The sequence below is a fragment of the Mesocricetus auratus genome, unplaced genomic scaffold, assembly GCF_017639785.1.
Source record: "Mesocricetus auratus isolate SY011 unplaced genomic scaffold, BCM_Maur_2.0 Super-Scaffold_6730, whole genome shotgun sequence".
In the NCBI taxonomy this organism is placed as follows: domain Eukaryota; kingdom Metazoa; phylum Chordata; class Mammalia; order Rodentia; family Cricetidae; genus Mesocricetus; species Mesocricetus auratus.
Genome location: NW_024429184.1, coordinates 41,247,242 through 41,267,611, shown reverse-complemented (window position 1 = coordinate 41,267,611; position 20,370 = coordinate 41,247,242). Strand labels below are relative to the sequence as shown.

At 42.8% G+C, this 20,370-nt stretch overlaps 2 protein-coding genes across 5 annotated transcripts in view; both read left to right on the top strand.

Moving 5' to 3' along the window:
- The window catches only part of Dpy19l4 (dpy-19 like 4), a 55,752-nt gene extending 45,720 nt beyond the window's left edge, over positions 1 to 10,032 (top strand). For all 3 annotated transcript variants that reach the window (XM_021224877.2, XM_005066203.4, XM_040740974.1), the window contains 3 exons: positions 877 to 1,009; positions 3,025 to 3,183; positions 4,990 to 10,032. In XM_021224877.2, the coding sequence (XP_021080536.2) occupies positions 877 to 1,009; positions 3,025 to 3,183; positions 4,990 to 5,154 (457 nt within the window). In that variant the 3' untranslated portion in view covers positions 5,155 to 10,032. The remainder of the gene's footprint in view (positions 1 to 876; positions 1,010 to 3,024; positions 3,184 to 4,989) is intronic.
- Positions 10,033 to 15,934: 5,902 nt separating this feature from the next.
- Positions 15,935 to 20,370, top strand: part of Ints8 (integrator complex subunit 8) — a 48,691-nt gene continuing 44,255 nt past the window's right edge. For both annotated transcript variants that reach the window (XM_005066207.4, XM_040740914.1), the window contains exons 1-2: positions 15,935 to 16,067; positions 17,342 to 17,516. In XM_005066207.4, the coding sequence (XP_005066264.1) occupies positions 15,938 to 16,067; positions 17,342 to 17,516 (305 nt within the window). In that variant the 5' untranslated portion in view covers positions 15,935 to 15,937. The remainder of the gene's footprint in view (positions 16,068 to 17,341; positions 17,517 to 20,370) is intronic.

Below are 20,370 nucleotides of genomic sequence, written 5' to 3'. Positions count from 1 at the left end.
GCATCTTGTTCAGAAGGCAACAGGAAGCGGAAGTGGTATGTCTCACTGGGTCATATCTTGAGCATATATGAGACCTCAAAGCCCATTCCCACAGTAACACACTTCCTCCAACAAAGCCACACCTCCCAATGGTGCACACTCCCTGTGAGTTTATGGGGGCCAATTACATTCAAAGTACCACAGCATGTGTGCACCATGGTGAGTGTAAAATTCAGAGGACAATTTGCACGAGTAAGTTATTTCCTCTCTATTGTCCTGGGATCAAGCTCATGCCATCAGGTTTGGCAGCAAGCATCTTTACCTGCTGGGCTCTTTCTCCAGTCTGATAGATAGAGTACTTTTTGGTCATACATGGAGGCTTGAAGTTTCCTCCCTAGCTCTGTGAAAATGAGGAGGATGGAAGGCACTTGGTAGCTATTTCCCACCCTCTAAGTGGCATATGAGACTAGTGGACTTAGCATGGAGAGGGCTACGCTGCTGTCCGGGAACTAAGAAGCAGAAGGGTGAATGGATGTGGAAGATTAGTGTGTGCAGACCACGAATGTGAGGACTAGCCACCCTCTCTGGTGTAGTATAGTTTCGGTTGTCAGCCTAGCCTTTATGGCTGAGCCATCTTTTCAGCCCATATTCTCCTTTCGTTATCTCCACCCTTTTTGTTTAAAAGGATTTCTGCATCTTTGGTTCTTAAAACAACTGTTAACATATAGTAGACGTTCAGTCTAGCCCGCTTTTAGTGACTGTGTGAGTGAAATGAACTGCATCACCTTGAAATCTAAGTGCCATATATCTCAGCCAGCTGGTGTGTGAGAGCTGGTGGAAGCAGTGGTCTCGCTGGCGTATTTGCTCTTCTATCATATGGTCTTCTGCTTCTTACAGGAGGCAAGCCCCAGTTGCGGCTGTGTTTGCAGGAAGCCCACAGCTAATGGGGGTGATTAAACTGTGTACTGGGTGGATGGTAACAAGCCTGCCACTTTACAGTGACGATGACCTTCTCAGGAGAAATGAAAATGTAAGCCATTTCAGGTTCTACATTTGGGAATTTACAGTGACGTTATAATCTAATCTTGTTCTGTGCTGATGAGTGTTTTCCTGATAGCTAGGAAAATCTAATTTTAGAAGATGTAATTCAGATTAGTTTTTAAAGGTTGTTGGGAACCGGGCGGTGGTGGCGCACGCCTTTAATCCCAGCACTTGGGAGGCAGAGGCAGGTGGATCTCTGTGAGTTCGAGGCTGGGCGGGACCGATAGCCTCCAAAACAATACAGAGAAACCCTGTGTCGTAAAAACCAAAAAAAAAAAAAAAAAAAAAAAGTTGTTGGGAGGTTGGAATAGGAGGACCATTGTGAGTTTGATGCCAGCCTGTGCTCCATAGTGAGTTTCAGACTAGCCAGAGCTACACAGGAGGGCCATCTCAAAAATGAAAAACAGAAAAAGAAAATAAAAAGTTGTTTTATTAATTTAACCAAGAGAAAATCCAGGATTAAAATATTAAACTCTTTGTTTTGTGAAGAGTGTTGCTTCTGTGAGAGGTTCTTTCCATAACACTGCCAGGGGAATGAATGGATAATATGTCAGGAAGGGAAACCATCCTTCCGAAGTATCATGGTTCTCAAATTGTTGAAGAAAACTGTCAATTCCTGTCTCAATACACGTTGTCTTTCCAAAGTTACTCTATTGCTGATAAAACACAAGGGGTAGAGAGATGGCGCAGTGAGACGCGAGTGTAAGTGCGAGCTCCTTGTCGGAGCCATGCTGCCCACATTAGGAGCCAAGGTGTCAGCCTGCACCTCGTCCTGGTGCTGCGAGCTGGACATAGGATCCTCCAGGCTTAATGACCAGCCGTTTTAGCCCAATCAGGGCATTCCAGCTTGACTAAGAGACTGCCTCAGACGTAAGGTGGAACCCCACGTGGTGGTGATGCACGCCTTTGATCTTAGCACTTGGGAGAGGGAGGCCGTCGATCTCCATGAGTTTCAGGCCAGCCTGGTCTACAGAGCAAGTTCCCGGACAGCTACACAAAGAAACTCTCTCGAAAAACCACAAGGGGGCACTGAGTAAATTGACTGATGTACCCTCCTGCCCCCTCCCCCGTGAACACATATGTGCTATTTTGATTTATCCAGGTATGTTAGCATCTTTATAATCCAAGCAATTTGGGATATGGAGACAGAGGATAGCAATTTCAAGATCAAACTAGAAAATAAACAATTGCTTTGGAAAAAAATTAAGCCTGGGAGTGTGACTCAGTGGTATTGTTTGCCTGCTGTTCATAAGTCCCTGTGTTCAATTCTTTGTACTGAAAAATCCCTCAGCCAGCCAGCTAGCCAACCTGTAGGTTTCTTCTGCTTTATTTTATCAGTATGGACTTTTATAAATAAGTCTGCATAGCATCAGAATGACTCCTAATTAATGTGGTTTAGAGAATGTCTTAGTTTGAATGTTATGGTTTTAAATGATAAATTGAGTGGCTTGAGAGATGGCTCAGTGATTAAGAGCACTGACTGCTCTTCCAGAGGACCCGGGTTCAATTCCCAGCAACCACATGGTAGCTAACAACTGTCTGTAACTCCGAGATCTGACTTCAAAGAGATGGTATTGTTTGAGTAGAATATGGACAGGAATCTCTAAGAAACAATTGCCTCCAGCCTTTTGTCTTTGAGACAAAAATCTCACTGTGTAGCACAGGCTACCACAATACCCAGCTTCTTTGTTTTCTTTTGGTAGAACCTTTCCCCAATATGGTGGTGTGGGATCATTTATAATTTTCAGGGTTTTTAAATTTTTATTAATTTATTTTTTACATTCCAGCCCCAGTTCCCCCTTCCTCCTCTCCTCAGGGATTGATCAGAGTTTTAATTAAATATCTTATTTATGTTTTATGGAACTCGGTTCCAAGAATAGTCATGCCCTTAACCGCTGAGTCATCTCTCCATCCCTGTGAAGTGTATTTTATTTAAGCTGTGTAATTTTAATTAACAGGTGCTTTCAGTGTCTTTTAAATTTTGTCTTAATTATTTCCTTACAGATTTACCAGATCTATTCAAAGCGGTCTGCTGAGGACATTTATAAAATACTGACGTCTTATAAAGCTAACTACCTAATTGTGGAAGACGCCATCTGCAATGAGATGGGAACCACGAGAGGCTGCAGGGTTAAGGACTTATTAGATGTTGCAAATGGACATGTAAGTAGCCGTCTGAAAAGTTGATTGGTTCTTAGGAAAATGACTTTATTTAGCCTTATAATCTTACATGATAGCAGCTGTAGCAAGCCACCTTCCTCTCCAGTATAGTCGATTCACTGCATACCTAGTAACCACGAAGACTCACAGGGGAGTTTGCAGGTCTGAGAAATCGTACTGACCAGAGTAAATGCTTCTTCCTGAGAAAGTTAGGCTGGAGGACTTGGGAAAAGATGAATAGATCATTAGAAGTTGTAGGGCACTTTCTGTTTAGGCCGCAGCCAGAATTTTTCCTTTCCTTTATGAAATAATCGTGTTTGTTTTATAAGCCAATGCCAGTTTGGAGGTGAGGAATTTGTTTTCACAGTTACCATCTTTGAGGACTGGAGAGATGGCTCAGCATTTAAGAGTTCCTCTTGCCTTCAAAGAGGACCCTGGTTCAGGTCTAGGCTCACATACCAGTTTGCAATCTTCAGGGGGATCTGATGCCCTCTTCTGGCCTCTGAGGGCACTGCATGCATGCCTGGCAAAACACACAAAATAATTTTTTTCCCCATTTGTAGCTGGGTGGTGGTGGCACATGCATTTAATCCCAGCACTCGGGAGCCAGAGATAGGCAGATCTCTGTGAGTTCAAGGCTAGCCTGGTCTTCAGAGCGAGTTTCAGGACAGCCTCCAAAATAATAAACCCTGTCTCAAATAAACAACAACAACAACAAAAATTCCCATTTTTATGTCTTCATGACCCAATAAGCTTGCATTATAAACTTACTTATGCTTTGTGTATTTTGAATGTTCTCAGGGTTGCTTGATTTTTATTTTATTGGTGACAGATGGACTGTAATCAAGAAGTGATATTTAGTAATTATTGATATTTTTGTTTGCTCTCTGCCGCCTTTCTATTCTTTTTTAAGATCTTAATTATTTACTTTACATCCTTATGCAGTTTCCCCTCCCTCTTGTATGCCCCCCAATCCACTCCTCTGTTTCTGCCCAGAAAGGGGCAGGCTCACATGGGAATCTGCAAAGCCTGGCACATCCAGTTGCCTTTCTATTCCTTTGGGGCCACCCTTCTGCTCTTTCTTTCATGTAGTACCATGTGTAGACATAAGCCACCTTACTATTAACGTTGGCTGTCTAATGCCAGTTATAGGTGTTACAATGGTCTCATAAGAACAAACAAAGCTGGGGCAGCAAGCTGCTTAGTGGGTAAAGGGTTAGTTTCTACGTCTGACAGCTTGAGTGCCTTCCACCCCCGGGACTCCTGAAATTGTAAAGTTGTCCTCTGACCAAAACACACACACCACACACACACACACACACACACACACACACACACACACACACACACACTCTCTTATGTAATAGAAACCCCACAAAACTTAAAATTAGCTGTGCTGTCGCAGTGAGAGCTCTGTTAGATGGGAATGTAAAAGCCTAATACTAGATAAGGGTCACGTGTGCTTGTAGGAGGGAGGTGGTATGTTCATTTGCCATCCTTAGGAGCTGTATGATTGCGTTCTTCAGAACAGCCATGTCAGAATATGGTAGGAACAATGTCAGCTAAATTTTAGCATTAGATCCTTTACAAATTGCAAGCATTTTATATTTCTCAATCAAAGTTCAGGAATTTAGTGGTCGTGATGAGGACTTAGGAAAGGCTTAAATTTGCTAAGCAGCCTAAGATATTTTATAGTCACGTTTAGGGGTGATAATTTTCATATACATATGTATATACATACACAAGTACAAGAATTATATTCCTCATAAATTTAGTAAGTTTTTTATATTGTTTCTTGTTTTTTGATAGGTGGTTTGTGAAGAAGGTGACAAATTAACCTATTCAAAGTATGGGCGGTTTTGTCATGAGGTCAAAATTAACTATTCTCCGTATGTGAATTACTTCACTCGAGTGTACTGGAACAGATCCTACTTTGTATATAAAGTCAACACTGTGATATCCTTCCAGTCTTGAAAATGACAGCCTTCCCTTCAGAGACCTGCTACTTGAAGTAAAATGCAGTTTTCTGGACCTGCACAGTGTCTTGCAGATGGAGTGTGGATGTCTGGGATGCTGCTGCTCTTCCCAGGCCTGCTGCTGATTCCTGGGTGTAGGGTTTTGTTGGCAGTAGAAGATCAGGTATCGCTGTCTTTTAGTAAAATCTCAAGTCTACTGCTTCAACCTTCCTGACAGCTTTCTTCCTTACTACATGATTTAAAGATTTCCCTGTTGCATCATCTCCTCATAAATCTTATCTATCATAATACTGGTCTTTAATTTGGATATTTTTCAAGGTCAGTGTTTACTTCAAAAACATAATTTTTAATGAGCACTTAATTTGATTTAATTCTATAGTGGAAGAGAAAATTCTCCAAGCAAGTTTGTAACAGATGTAATTTTTTTACAATTAAAAGTAATTTAAATGTTAGTTAAAATTATGTGACATTTAAATTAAAAGGGCAATAACATAAAGGAAAGTGATTGTTTTTATGATACTGCTCCTGTCATCTGCTGCTCAAGTGACTTATCACGTTCTTAGCAATACACAGGGTGATATGTACTTTAATTATCTCATGACTATTAAATGATTGCCTTTTCTCACTTATGCCCATTAAGTTGTTAACAGTTTAATCATGCTAAAACAATAACTTGTATTTGTTTATATATGTGTGTCTGTGTGTGTACATTTGGACACATATATATGGACATATATGCATACACACATATATGTATATATATGGACATTTAAAGAATTTTGTAGGGTTTTTTTGGCTGTGGAGTATACAATTCTAATCACATGTTTTCTTTGGGCACATTAAGTAAAAATAACTAACACTGTCATAATAATAATATGTACACTGCCATGGGCACCAGTTTCAGGAGATGTCTGCAGATACTTTTAAACACACCTCTGCATATAGGTGTATTGGTTATAAAGTATAACCAGTAAAGTGATGTTATTTGTGAAACATTACATACTTAACAGTAAGAGCAAAATGAGAGTTAAATAAAATTTTCAACAATTCACAGTATAAATGTTATATTCCTTTGTGTATTTTCAGTTTATGTCACTAAAAGAAATTCTAAGTCAGTGTAATGACTTGCGCCTTTAGTCCCAGTATATGGGAGGCAGAGACAGGTAGATCTCTGTGAGTTCCAGGACAGCCAGAGCTCCATAGTGAGACCCTGTCTCGGGGGAGGGCGGGAAATTGTAAATTAATTTGTCCTCTTAAAGAGATTTAAGATGCCTTTAATCTCAGCACTTGGGAGGATCTTCATGAGTTTGAGGCCAGCCTGGTCTACAAAGCAAGTTCCTAGACAGCCAGAATTGTTACACAGAGAAACCCTGTCTTGGAAAAAATAAAAAACAAAAAGAAAAGAAAGAGAGAGCTTCAGGATAGATGAAGCCTGTAGATAAATGGTTTTAATAAAAATGAATATTTAATTTTCTATTATACAGTTGTTCAGTGAACAGGTTCTCTAACTTTTTATTTGTTAGAGTGCTATAAGATTACATTTTCAGAACTCCAAATTACCACATCAGGAGGAAAATTATTTCCTTTCTTTGTGTAATGCATATGTACATATATATTTTTTTTTCTTTTTCAAGTATGTGCACTTAGAGTAACTTTAAGATGCTTTACCATTGTGGAGCTTGGCTGACATCTGTCATACCTTCTAGTTAGAGCAGTGGTCCCATTCACTCTTTTGCATATTTATTGTAACTATAGAAAAGCAGCTATATCAATGGATCTCAGACTGACTCTGAACACCTTGGTAGACAGTAATGGTTAGCATCGAGTTTTATGAAAAATTACCAGCTACTCCAATACACAGTGAGCAGTCATGTGGTCATTGTGTGAAAGTATGTGGAAACAGCTTGTGGGAAGTCCAAACTGTGTTTCCCTTGTAATATGAAATATTCAATTGAATTTTTACTGATATGGTAACATGTGGTGTTTTAGTTTTTCTTTTATTTGCTGTAATAATAAGTTGCTTGCTTCTGTTTATGTATTTCTTAAATAGCTAGAAAGAACTTTTTAGTTGAAGGTTTATAATTAATCCCTGGCAGTGGTGGTACCTCTTTTATTCCAGCACTCAGGAGGTAGAGGCAGGAGGATCTCTGGGTTCAAGTCCATCCTGGCCTACAGATTGAATTCCAGGACAGACAGAGCTGCATAGTGAGACTCTCTCACTCAAAAAAAAAAAAAAAAGAAGAAGAAGAAGTTTATAATTAACTTTTCACTCAGCAGGACCTGAACTGGAGAAGTTTTACTGTAGAAATCATAATATTGGCTGTGACTGTAGGTCAGTGGCATAGTGCTGGGTTCAGTCCATAGCACAACTGGAAAAAACACAAAAGAGAAGGAAAGAAAAGAATAAAATAACGTTAGGCATGAGAGAGAAGTTGGTCACTTCACTGTCACTAACACTAGGAAACTGTGTGTGCAAAGCATCTCATGTTTTGTTAGGAGCCTGTAGGGTGACAAGTGGGAGACTCTGCAAGTGGTTGTAACTGGTTACCCAGCAGCTCTCAGATGCAGCAGTGAGCCTCATTGAAGGAGCAGAGCTTCGGGGTTGGGTGGGGAAGAGCTCCGTAAAGAAATAGAAAATTTTGCTCTTAATATAACAAGCCCATTGAAATTCAAGTGCCTTAACGTCTTTATTTCTAAATTCATTTTATATTTCTTTTTTTTTTTTTTTTTTTTTTGGTTTTTCGAGACAGGGTTTCTCTGTAGCTTTGGAGGCTGTCCTGGAACTCACTTTGTAGACCAGGCTGGCATCGAACTCACAGAGATCCGCCTGCCTCTGCCTTCCGAGTGCTGGGATTAAAGGCGTGTGCCACCAACCCCCGGCCATTTTATATTTCATGCCATATTATCCATTTTCTTTTCCATACGAAAATACTGGTAACTTTTCCCCCTAGAGAAAACACACTAAGGCTGAGGAGGAAGTCCCATGGTACAGTTGTTTTCTAGTGTATAAGAGACACTGTTTTATTCCCAGCACAACCAAAAATGTCTCCGTGCCATTGTCACTATTACCTTCAATCCAGTAATAAGCAAGTGTTTGTCAGGAACATACAGTCTCCTAAATTAATTAATTTAGCCTCTTGAATGCCAAATATTCCGACAAGTGAAACTGACTTCATAAGAGATGTAATATGGACTCTGAGTTTAGTAATGTTTTTATGACTTTGGCATCTGTTTCCTGGTGTTTTGTATTATACTGTCAGAGTTTTACAATCTAAGTAATATGTGCTGTACTTCTGCACTAACTTTACAAACACACGCACACACACACACACACACACACACACACACACACACACACACACACACACACACACACACACACACGCAGGCTTTTCTTTCCAGGACAGTAACCCAAATTGCCAGGAGCCTCAGTGTTCTGACTCTTCCATACCAGCCAGATTCAGTCAACAAGGAGTGGAGAGATGGAGCTCAAAGTGTTAACAATTTGAGGCTGAAAAACATGCCTAAAATAGATTATTAATTTCTTGCGTAACTTTTTTAGTTTTGAGAAATTTTCTTTGGGGCCTCTTATTTTTGAATTGGTAACACATTTTGAAGTTTAACATTTCTATATAAATTGATCTTTTGGTGAATTTATTTTCAATGCATGAATATTTCAAGGACATGTGTTACTAATTCTGCATATTTAAGAACCCTTTTAAAGCTAATAATTACTTCCTAATTTATATCTTAGTATACCTTTCTTTTATCCAGCTTTTAACATAACTACTCTTCCCGTGTGTGGTGGTGTGCACCTGTGATTCTGCACCTGGGAGATAGAGGCAGGAGGATCAAGTGTTCCAAGTCATTCTCAGCTAAATAAATGAGTTTGAGGTTAGCCTGGGCTGCATGAGCCCCTCTGTAAAGAAAAAAACATCCATACATTAAATATAGAGTCTCTGCTGTTGCTATTTGCTAAGAGTGTTTAGACTCTATTTGTATTGGAATCCTGACTCTGGCTGGGCGGTAGTGGTGCAGCCTTAAATCCCAGCACTGGGAGGAAGAGGCAGGCAGATCTCTGTGAGTTTGAGGCCAGCCTGGGCCATAGAGTGAGTTCCAGGACAGCCAAGCCTACACAGAGAAACCCTATCTTGAAAAAGCAAAAACAAACACAGAATTCTGGCTCTGCAAATTACAAGGAAAATCAAACAAGTTCTTACTTAAATTACTGAGTCTTTTAATGTCTATGGTTAATTGCTTTAAATTAAATGCAACAGTGCAAAGGGATATATATATATATATATGATAGCTTATTTTCTGTCTAGTAAAGTTTCTGAGTGATACACTTATCTGCTTCTGTAATAAAGTGGACATTTTGGAACCAAATGTGTTGAATTTAGTATAAAGGTTTCTTTGTATTGTTTCTGCTTCTGTCTGCTAGAATAGCAACATTATACTCTCAACATATAGAACGTTATGTGCAATTCTATGAGAAAAAGACTTTACTTGTGATCGCTATCTATAATTTGTGAAATAATGACATAAAAGCAACATTCAGTATCTCATTAGTTACCCTTCCCTGTTTTAAGCCAATACCCTTGTACAGCTCCTAATGAGTGAATACAGCTGCCTTTATGTAGGTTGGTCTCTGAGTCATATCTACAATGATGTATGTGTATTTAGATTAAATGTGTTCTTCTTGCAACTAAGGTTACATCTCTGCAGAATTATAAAATGTCAGGAAATACTGTAACGAGTTGTCTATAGACAGTTACATTTCAGATTTGTAACATTAATGTCTTTATCAACCATGGTTCTTTCATGCTTGTTTACTCTCCTTGTTTTGTTTTCATAATAAAACCTCTCAGAATTTTAAGCTGCCTCTTACTTATGCTTGAATATTCTCGTTAAATTTACTGAGATATAATTAATGCATCGTTTAACTCACTCATTTAATAATCCAGTGGTTCTCAGTAGTATTCACAGTTGAACAGTTATCACTACAACCAACTTCAAGACATCTTCCTCATTCCCCACAAATAAATTCCATTCCTCTTAGCTGTCAACTGTAATCACCCTGTCCCCAGAGGTAGGCAGCTGTCTCTGATCTACATATGCATTTTCTTATTCTGAACATTGCATATTAACTGGAATCCTATACATTTGATGGTGTTTGATGGCTGGCTGCTTTCACCTGACATAACATTGCCAAGATTCATCCATGCTGTAGCATGTATCATTCCTTTTTAGTGTGAATGGTTAAGTATATCTCTTTCAGGTTCTTTCTAGAGGAGTAGTCTTCAACCTTCCTAATGATACATCCCTTTTCATACAGTTATGTGACCCCCCAACCACAAAATCATTTTTGTTGCTACTTCATAAGTGTAATTTTGCTACTGTTATGAATTCTAATGTAAACATCCGTGTTTTCCAATGGTCTCCCCTACCCCCCCAGTCAGTCTCTGTGTAACAGCTCTGGCTGTCCTGGAACTCACCCTGCAGCCCAAACTCACAGAGAACCGCCTGCCTCTGCCTCCCAAGTACTGAGATTTACGGTGTGAGCTACTACCACCCAGCTTTTTGTTGGGTTTGCTTTCCAAAGGTTTTAGGCAACCCCTGTGAAAAGGTCCTTTGACCTTCAAGGGGGTCATGACCCACAGGTTGAGATCCACTGCTCTAAGGAATACTAAATTTCAGTTCACAGGGGAGACAAAATATATTTTTAGGCTATTACCTTCCATGGAGGAGCCAAGCCTGGTTTCTTATCTGTTTCTCTTTTCATATCTATACCGTTCTCCACTCAGTAGACCCACTTACTACATTCTTATTTAATTTTTTTTGTTTTGTTTTGTTTTTTATGAGACAGGGTTTCTCTGTATTGTTTTGGAGGCTATCGGTCCAGCCCGGCCTGGAACTCAGAGATCTGCCTGCTTCTGCCTCCCGAGTGCTGGGATTAAAGGCGTGTGCCACCACCGCCCGGCTTATTTAAATTTTTTTAATTTAATGTATGAGAGGATTGTTTGCCTGCATGTGTGTTTGCACACCACATGTGTGCAATGAGGGCATAGTATTTTCTAGAACTGGTTACAGATGGCTGTGAGCTACCACGTGGGTGCTAGGAGTCAAATACAGGGCCTTATTTATTTATTCATTCATTTATTCGGATTTGGGGGGTGCTGAGGGAGAGTACAGGAATTTGAACCCAGAGCCTTGTACATGCTAAGCGAGTCATCTACCACTGAGCTACATCCTCAGCTCCACCTTCCAAGTCAGGGTCCACCACAGCTAGTCTTGGTTTTTGAGCCCTTTAGTTAGTCTGATGGAGGCTTGTGGCAAAACAAGACCAGCCAATGAGCTACCTGCCTTTGGGTCAGGTGATGCTTATTCTTGGAAGTCAGCAGCTTCTGAATGGCTGGAGTTTGACAGGGTGTTAGAAGTTGCCTGCTTATACTCCTAGCCTGAATATAACTGTTGTGCCCAAGTTGTAAAGTCCCCAAGAGACCACCATGAAGACAGACCCACTAAACTGCAAAAGCAAGGGTTTAATTGTTCATCCACCCATGACAGGAACCCTGTCTGGCTAGCTGTGGCAGCAGCCTCCAGAGGGAGTGACGTTCCCTGTCTACTGCTAGGTTTTAAAGACAATGCTCTTAATTGTATCCAAATGTCAACCAATGAGAAACCAACCCATACCTACTGAAGTAATCCTATAACTTTTGTCTATAAAACCTAGCAGTAGACAGAATTTCACTCCCTCTGAAGGCTGCTGTGTCAGTTTGCTAGATAGGGTTCCTGTCATGGTTGGATAAACAATCATTAAACCTGCTTTTACAGTTTAGTGGGTCTTCCTGGTGTCCCTGGGGACTTTCAACTTGGGCACAACAGGAACAATCAGGAGAATTTCTCAAAGTCATATTTTGGCATGAAATACCTGTGTACCAATTACTTTCATTAGTGCTGAGAGGGTACATTCTGTGGTTTCTATGGCTTTGTATTGTTATTTGCAGTGGTCTGTTGTACATAGCTACCAATAGTTTTCAGAACTATATCCTGGAGACCACAGAGGAGGTTTTGGTCTCCCCTGGAGTTTCTTTTGTGGCCAAACAGTTCCCAGGAACCAAGCATCTAGGAGGCTGGGGTGGTGTCTGGAGTTTCTTTGTGTTCAGTTTTGGCCCTAGGTTCTGGGAGGCCAGAGGATCTGGAGTTTCCTTGTGTCAGAGGCCTACGTGTCTTTTCTGTAGCCTGTCATAGCTGCTAAAGCAGGGGGCTCAGTGAGGGTCTGGTCCCTTTATTTTTAAATTATTAGAAGTGAAGCCTTTGAGTTTAGTTTACCCCTTTCAATAACCACCTGTGGAGTAAGTGTTCACAGTTAGCACTAAGAGCTGAGTCCCTACTACCCCAAGCTTATTTGCAAAAGGGAGGTAGCTTTTGGTTAGCTGCCATTCAGCACCCAGGTTTCTAGTTTCCCCTGAGTCTGGTGACTCCGTCTACACAGTGCATTTTCCATAATACGACTTGTATATATTGGGTCTAAACCAAAGACCTTATTAATTTTTTTTTCTGTATTGCTTTGGAGGTTGTCCTAGAACTCGCTCTGTAGACCAGGCTGGCCTGGAACTCACAGAGATCCTCCTGCCTCTGCTTCCCAAGTGCTGGGGTTGAAGGCATGCACCACCACTGCCTGGTTAATTAGTTAATTTTTGGTGTTGAGAATCTAACCCAGTGCCTCACCCACGCTAGGCTGGCACTCTACCACCAAGCAACAACCCTGTAAGACCTCTGACTGTGGGCCGGAAGAAGTTGCCATGACAGGTGGATCTCTGTGCATTTGAGGCCAGTCTGGTCTACATAGTGAGTTCCAGGACAGCCAGGGCTAAGTAATGAGATCCTGTCTGGAAAAGCAAACATTGAAGTGTTTGTTATGACTGTAGACAATAGGATGATTGCTACTCTTCAGATGTATTGCAGCCTGTGATGGTTCTGTTCACTGTGTGCAGTGTGGAGAAGCCGCTTCCAGGGCATGCTTCATCCTAACTCTACAAACCAGCCTTGCTTCCACAACAAATGACACAGCTCCAAAGAGGTCAATGAAGGAATTGTGCGTTTCTGATATGCCAAAACAAGGGCCACCTTCCTTCATAGAGACCTTTTGTAGATTTTGCTGTTTATTTGGAAAATTCAATGTCACTAACCATGACAGAGAATTTCTTTCATATAAGTTCTGTAAGTGTTCCTTAAATTATCTGTTTCAGAACCATTCTTTTGCTGGGCGTGGTGGTATACGCCTTTAATCCCAGCATTCAAGAGGCAAAGGCTGGCGGGTCTATGTGAGTTCGAGGCCAGCCTGGTCTACAGAGAGAGTTCCAGGACAACCTCCAAAGCTACAGAGAAACCCTGTCTCAAAAATAAAAAAAAAACCACTCTTTTTTTTCTAAATTAATATACTTATGCAGCTCATGTTACATGTTCAGTTCGACACTCAGGTTCCCCAGCACCCAAACGTGTTAAAACCTGCCCAACCAACATGTGACCATTGAGAGTTCACTCGGATAGCAGGACAAAGAAGGCTGTTGAAAAGATTTTGACCTGATAGTCTCATTGCCAGTACTTACCTTGATAAAGCCTGTCTTAGTTACTATTCTATTGTAATGACAAAGTAATATGAGCAAGGCAATTTAGGAAAGAAAGCATTTAATTGAATCAGTTCTAGAAAGTTAGAGTTGGTGACTATCGTAGCTGAGAACTTAATCTGACATACTAGTGTGAGGCAGAGGGAGAGAAAACTAACGGGAATGGCATGGGCTTCTGAAACCTCAAAGCCCACCCCCAGTGACGCACCTGCCCAACAAAACCACACCTCCTAATCCTTCCGAAACAGTTCCACCTTTTGAGGTCCACACATTCATTCTAATGTATGAACCTTTAGGGGTCATTCTTCATTTTTTTTTTTCGAGACAGGGTTTCTCTGTATTGTTTTGGAGGCTGTCCTGGAACTAGCTCTGTAGATCATGCTGGCCTCGAACTCACAGAGATCCGCCTGCGTCTGCCTCCTGGGATTAAAGGAGTGTGCCACAAAAGCCAGGCATAGGGGTCATTCTTATTCAAACCAGCTCAAAGACCATTTAGGAACCTTCAGTGCAGCTGTCTTAGGGTTTCTATGGCTGTGATAAAACAGCACGACCAAAAATAGGTTGGGGAGGAAAGAGTTTATTTTAGTTTACAATTCCACAGCACAGTCAATCTCTGTGGAAGTCAGGGCAGGAACTCAAACAAGACAGGAACCTACGTGAATTTGCTGATGCAGAGGCCCTGAACAAGTGTTGCTTGCTCCCTGCGGCTCTCTCGGCTTGTTTCCTCATACACCTAGGATCACCGCCAGTGAGCTGGGCCCACTCACACCAATAGTAAATCCAGAAAATGCAGTACAGATTTCCCAGAGATTTAGAGGGACATTTTCTCAACTGAGAACCCCTAATGACTAGCTTGACATAAAGGACACCTGGCTCTAAAAATAAATCTTTAAAAAAAAAAAAAAAGGGATTGCCAGGCAATGGTGGTGCACGCCTTTAAACCCTGCCTGCTCCCCACCCCAGCACTCAGGAGGCAGATCTCTGAGTTCAAGGCCAGTGGGGTCTACAGAGTGAGTTCAGGACATCGAGTGCTGTTGTTACACAAAGAAAAGAAACCTGTCTCATCGGGCCTCCAAAGCCACAGAGAACCCTGTCCGAAAAACCAAAAACAAAACACAAACAAAACCAAAACCACAAATACCCGCAAAGAACCATAAGAAACCTGGTGACAAGATCGAAGCAGGTTCAAGTTCAGCCTGGGCTACATAGTTTCAGGCCATTCTGGGCTACACAGTGAAGCCCTGTTTCAAACAAAGCAAAACAAAACAGCAGAAAGAGAGGCATCTGACTAAACCTGAATTCATTTCCGTTTCTCAGGGTCCCTCAATGAAAACAATCATCTTTGGTAATGCATATTTGTGAAACTTTCTTTGGAGAGTGTGTAGGACAGCGGTAGATGGTAGATGCCGGGATTTTCCCCACCTCTCTCCAGGAGTGATTTTGGCTAGATGAGTTAGTTGGCAGTCGGCCCCCGGGATCCCAGGAACTCGCTATGAGGACCAATCTGGCCTCAGTCTTGAGGGGTCCTTTGGCTTCTGCTTCTCAAGTGCGGGGTTTTCCGGGCAGGCCCCCACCATGCTCTGCCCTTTAGTTTCGTTGGTGACGATACCTAAGAGCGTTACAGAATGGCGGCTTACTGTGCCTAGACGGGAGAGCTGAGGAGCATTAACTAACGAGGTCCTGAACACCTAGAGCGCCTCGAGAAGTCGCTGGAAAGTTGGAGCTAACTGTTTGCACTCGGAAAACCGGGAGACGAGGAAGTGGGAAGGAATCTCAGAACGGGAAAGCACCGGAGACAAAACAGCCAGATCTGGTCTCGTTCCTCTGACTACGAAGACATCGAAGTCGCTCCGTTTCCTCTGTGAGGGAACTGGAAAGCCCCGCCAGACCCGAGCTTCACGGTAAGGCGACTCCGCGGCAGCCAGGAGGCGGGGCGGCCTGTCGCTCCCGCCCCTTTCCTCCGACGTCCGACAGCGATTGGTCGCGAGCGGCGGAGAGCTGCCAATCCGGGGCGGGGCTCGGGCAGGCGACTCCGCCATCTTGGGCCGTGCGAGCCGTCTGGACGTTCCGGGCGGTTCCGCTGGTCGCAGGCCTCCGGACAGGGTCAGGTTGGAGCCGGGAGGCGGCGGGAGCAGCGGCGGCGGGGGCAGGATGAGCGCGGAGGCGGCGGACCGGGAGGCGGCCACCTCCAGCCGGCCCTGCACCCCGCCGCAGACCTGCTGGTTCGAGTTCCTGCTGGAGGAGTCGCTGCTGGAGAAGCATCTGCGCAAAGCCTGTCCGGGTAAGCGGGCTCCTGCGGGCGGGCGTGGTCCGCGGCCCCGCTGCTCAGGTCCCCGGGCGCCTGCGGCCTGGCACCGCGGCTGAGCCCTGCTGGACTGTGCCCGGGCCGCGGGCGTCCCCGCCGAGCGTCTGAGGAAAGCTCCAGACAAAGGCTTTCTCGTCTGCCGCCGTCCTCACTGCGTGGGGCGCCGACACCTGCCACGCGGGGGCCGTGTCGCCGGAGTCGCACGGCCCCGGGGGCCGAATCCGTGAGGGGAGAGCGGGAGGAGGTAGCCGCCCCGCACTGCGGAGCTTGGAGCCAGCCCCAGCCTTACGTTCTTGTGTACCTCGCTGTGGATCCCCGAATTAAGATAAAATCCCCGAGAGCAGGAACTGCCGGGCAGTCAATCGTGTGGGGATACCAATGCTTGCCTGAATGTTACTACTGGGCAAGGACCATGCTGTTTTCCTCTTTCCAGGCATTTCTGAAAAGGTAGTGCAAGCTGTAGTTTGCTCCGTTCTAATCCAAATTTGCCCTTACTTGTAGGCGACTACTTTGTGAAAACTTGGCATCACTAGGTAGGCAGTTTTATCACTTGTATCTTAGTGCTTTTAGCGCTTTCTTATTGGCACATTGTTTAGGGCTTGCAGGGTGCCAAGCCACTGTAATTAGCTCTTTCTATCCCCTCACTTAATGATGTAAGTGGCATTAGCCTCTACTTTTCATTGTGGGAAACACGGCAGAGACATAACTCAATAAAAGACCCCTAGTTGTCAAAACAATAGTTCTGCAGCCAGCTCTCCTTCCTCTAATTAGCACTGGTCCTGTGGTGAGCTGGGAACCTGGGGACCTGTAATGGTTAGTTTTACCCTGTGAAGTGCTTTGTTCTGCACTATTTTTGTTTTGTTTTTTGTTTTTTGTTTTTTGTTTTTTTGGCTATCTTCCTCTTCCCGGTTGCATATCAGGCAAGTTTGCAATCCCTGAGCTGCAGGTGTCTAGTTTACCATTTTTCCAGATGTTGCCCCCGCCCCCATGTGTCATGTTCTTTAGTCAGTGTGCCTGAATAGCTGTTGGTATTCCTTGTGGTTTGAAAAAAAAAGTGCAATACAGTGAATCCTTCTTTGGTTATTGAGACAGGGTTTCTCTGTGTAACTCTGCGCTGTCCTGTACTCCCGATCTGTAGACCAGGCTGGCCTTGAGATCTGCCTGCCTTTGCAGGCTACAAAAAAGTAAAGGTGTACCCCCCCTTACATATTTAAATGATAACTAAGAATTTATTCCCTTTTAAATCCTAGATCCGGCGCCAGTTGAGCTTATAGTTCAGTTTTTGGAGCAGGCTTCCAAACCTTCAGTTAATGAGCAGAACCAAGTCCAGCCTCCGCCTGATAACAAGAGAAACCGGATCCTAAAGCTTCTTGCTCTTAAGGTTGCTGCACATTTGAAGTGGGATTTAGACATACTGGAGAAAAGGTATGAAAGTTTAAATGGCATTCCATTTGGACACTATTTAGATACCTTTGTTTCTGTGAATATGCTCGTGTCATTCTGATCGTGACAAAATACTCAAGCCTTTTAAAATAGGTATAAGAAAGTATTTAAAACTAGAAGTGTGTGTAGTTGCAGCATCTTGAGGGTGGGCAGTAGATTCCCGAGAGCCCCAAGGTTAGAGACCAGACAGAACAACATAGGGTTATTCAAACCATCCAGCGCAAGCAAAGCAGTGACTGCAGGGTCATTTGGTAAACCACCCTTTAAAGTTTAAACTTTTTCAGTCAGTAATGCGGAAGCACTTCCCTCCCTCTTACTGAAAATTGAAGTCAGGGCCTCAGGCATTTAGTAAAACCTTAGGTAAGGTTTTACTACTAGGCTGTAGACTAGACCGGACTAGCCGAGTTAATTACTACTCTAGGTGTTGTAGCAGGAGAAAACCCAGACTTCAAGTGCGTCAACTGTTTCAGCAACCTAAGTATCGGGTGACAGTGAGTGCAAGTTAGTGATGTGTGATTTACTGTTGGATAATTTGGTCAATCTTTTTGGTCATCAGTCAGTCATTCCTTCTCTAAAACTGTTAACAATACTTCTTGAATCGGCATTCATTTCCTTAAAAGCAAGTAATTTCAAAGCTGTGGTTAGAAAGTTGTTTGTTTTCGTCCTTTCCTTAAAGAAAAAAAAAAAAAAGGAAACCATGACTAATTTAGAGGACAGAAGTAACATTTCTGTGTAATCTTTGTCCTTGCTTGCCCAGTGTTTTAATTTGTTGACAGTGTCAGAGACTGTACCTGAACCTCAGCAGTGCTAGGGCACACCGCCACCAAGCCACCTGTCAACTCTTCCTCCATTTGTAGTACTTTTGTTTGCTTTAGAAAAAATAGTTTTTAGAAAATATTTTGATTTCTTTTTTTTTTTCAAAACAGGGTTTCTCTATGTAACAGCCCTGGCTGTCTTGGAACTCGCTTTGTAGACCAGGCTGACCTCGAACTCACAGAGATCCACCTGCCTCTGCTGCCCGTTGCTGGGAGTAAAGGCGTGTGCCAGTTTATTTAGAAAAATGTATTGAGCAGGGTGATGGTGGTGCATGCTTTAATCCCAGCACTGGGGAGGCAGAGGCAGGTGGATATCTGTGAGTTTGGGGCCAACCTGGGCTATAGAGCAGAGTGCCAGGATAGGCTCCAAGCTACACAGAGAAAGCCCGTCTTGAAACCCATTCCCCCCCACCAAAAAAAAAAAAAAAAGGAAAAAAATGTATTTGAATTTTTTTTTTTACTTTATGTGTATTAGTGTTAAGCCTGCATATACACATATGTATGTGCATGACCATGTGAGTGCCTGGTGCTGTCATAGGTGAGAAGGTCAAACACCTGAATTGCACTTACAGATGGTTGTGAACCACCACATGAGTGCTGGGAATCGACCCAGGTTTCTGGAAGAGTACCAGGTGCTGTAACTACTGAGCAGCCTCTCCAGTACCTTTTTTTTTGGCACAGGGTCTTGTGTAGCCCATGCTGACCATGAACTGGCCATGGAGATGAGGAAGGTCTTGACTTCCTCATCGTTTTGCCTTTGCCTCCCAAGTTTAATAATAATGTTATTACACCCTGTATAATGTTTTGTTTCTTCATGTAACGTAATATTAATTAATTGAATATGGGGGTGTATACTCAAAATTTCCAGCACTTGGGAAGCTGAGAAAAGAAGAGCCAGTGGTTCAAGGTCAGCCTGAGCCTTATATCAAGAACCAGTCTCAATTCCCCACTTCCTACAAACACCATAAATACCACCAAGTATGAACTATTCCTCATTGGCAATCAGTCTGCTTCCAGCTCCTCCCCCCACATATACGTGTGTGTGTGTGTGTGTGTGTGTGTGTGTGTGTGTGTGTGTGTGTGTGTATGTATGTTTGTTTGTTTGTTTGTTTTTTTCTCAAGACAGGGTTTCTCTATGTAGTCCTGACTGTCCTGGAAATCATTCTGTAGATCAGGCTGGCCTCAAGCTCAGCCTCTGCCTCCCTGGGAGTAAAGGTGTGCACCACCACCTAGCCTTTTTATTTATTATAATTAACTCGTTTATTTTATGTATATGGGTGTTTTGTTAGCATATATGTCTGTGTACCACATATGTTCCTGGTGCCCTGCTTGCAGTAAGAAAAGGGCTTCAGACAGTTGTGAGCCACCATGTGGGTGCTGGGACCTCTGTAAGAACAGCCTGGGCTATTAACCACTGAGCTGTCTCTCCAGTCCCTGTTGCCAGTTTTTCACCCTTGTAAACTATAAGGTTTTAATATTTTTGTCTGAGCAGGAGTTCACTGTGTAGCCCAGGCTGTCTTTAGATTCTCTGAAGTTGCGTGCCACCACACTCAATGATTGAGAGTATACTTCAGTCAGCATAGCGTTTCAAAACACTTTTCCTCATAATATGTTCTTCAGCATTAAATATATATATATGTGTATATATATATATATATATATTTTTTTTTTTTTTTTTTTTTTTGGTTTTTCGAGACAGCGTTTCTCTGGCTTTGGAGGCTGTCCTGGAACTCGCTCTGTAGACCAGGCTGGTCTCGAACTTACAGAGATCCGCCTGCCTCTGCTCCCCTAGTGCTGGGATTAAAAGCATGCGCCACCAACGCCCGGCTAAATATAATTTTTTTAAAAGTAAATTGATTAGTTTTTAGTTGTCTGAGACATGATCTTAAGTAACCCAGGTTGGTCTCAAGCTCTGTAGTGGAAGATGTTCTTGGGCTCTTGATAGCTTGTCTCTGCCTTCCAAGTGTTGGGAATGTGTGTTCATGCCTGGCTTCCAGGCTTTTTAATCTATTAGTACATTA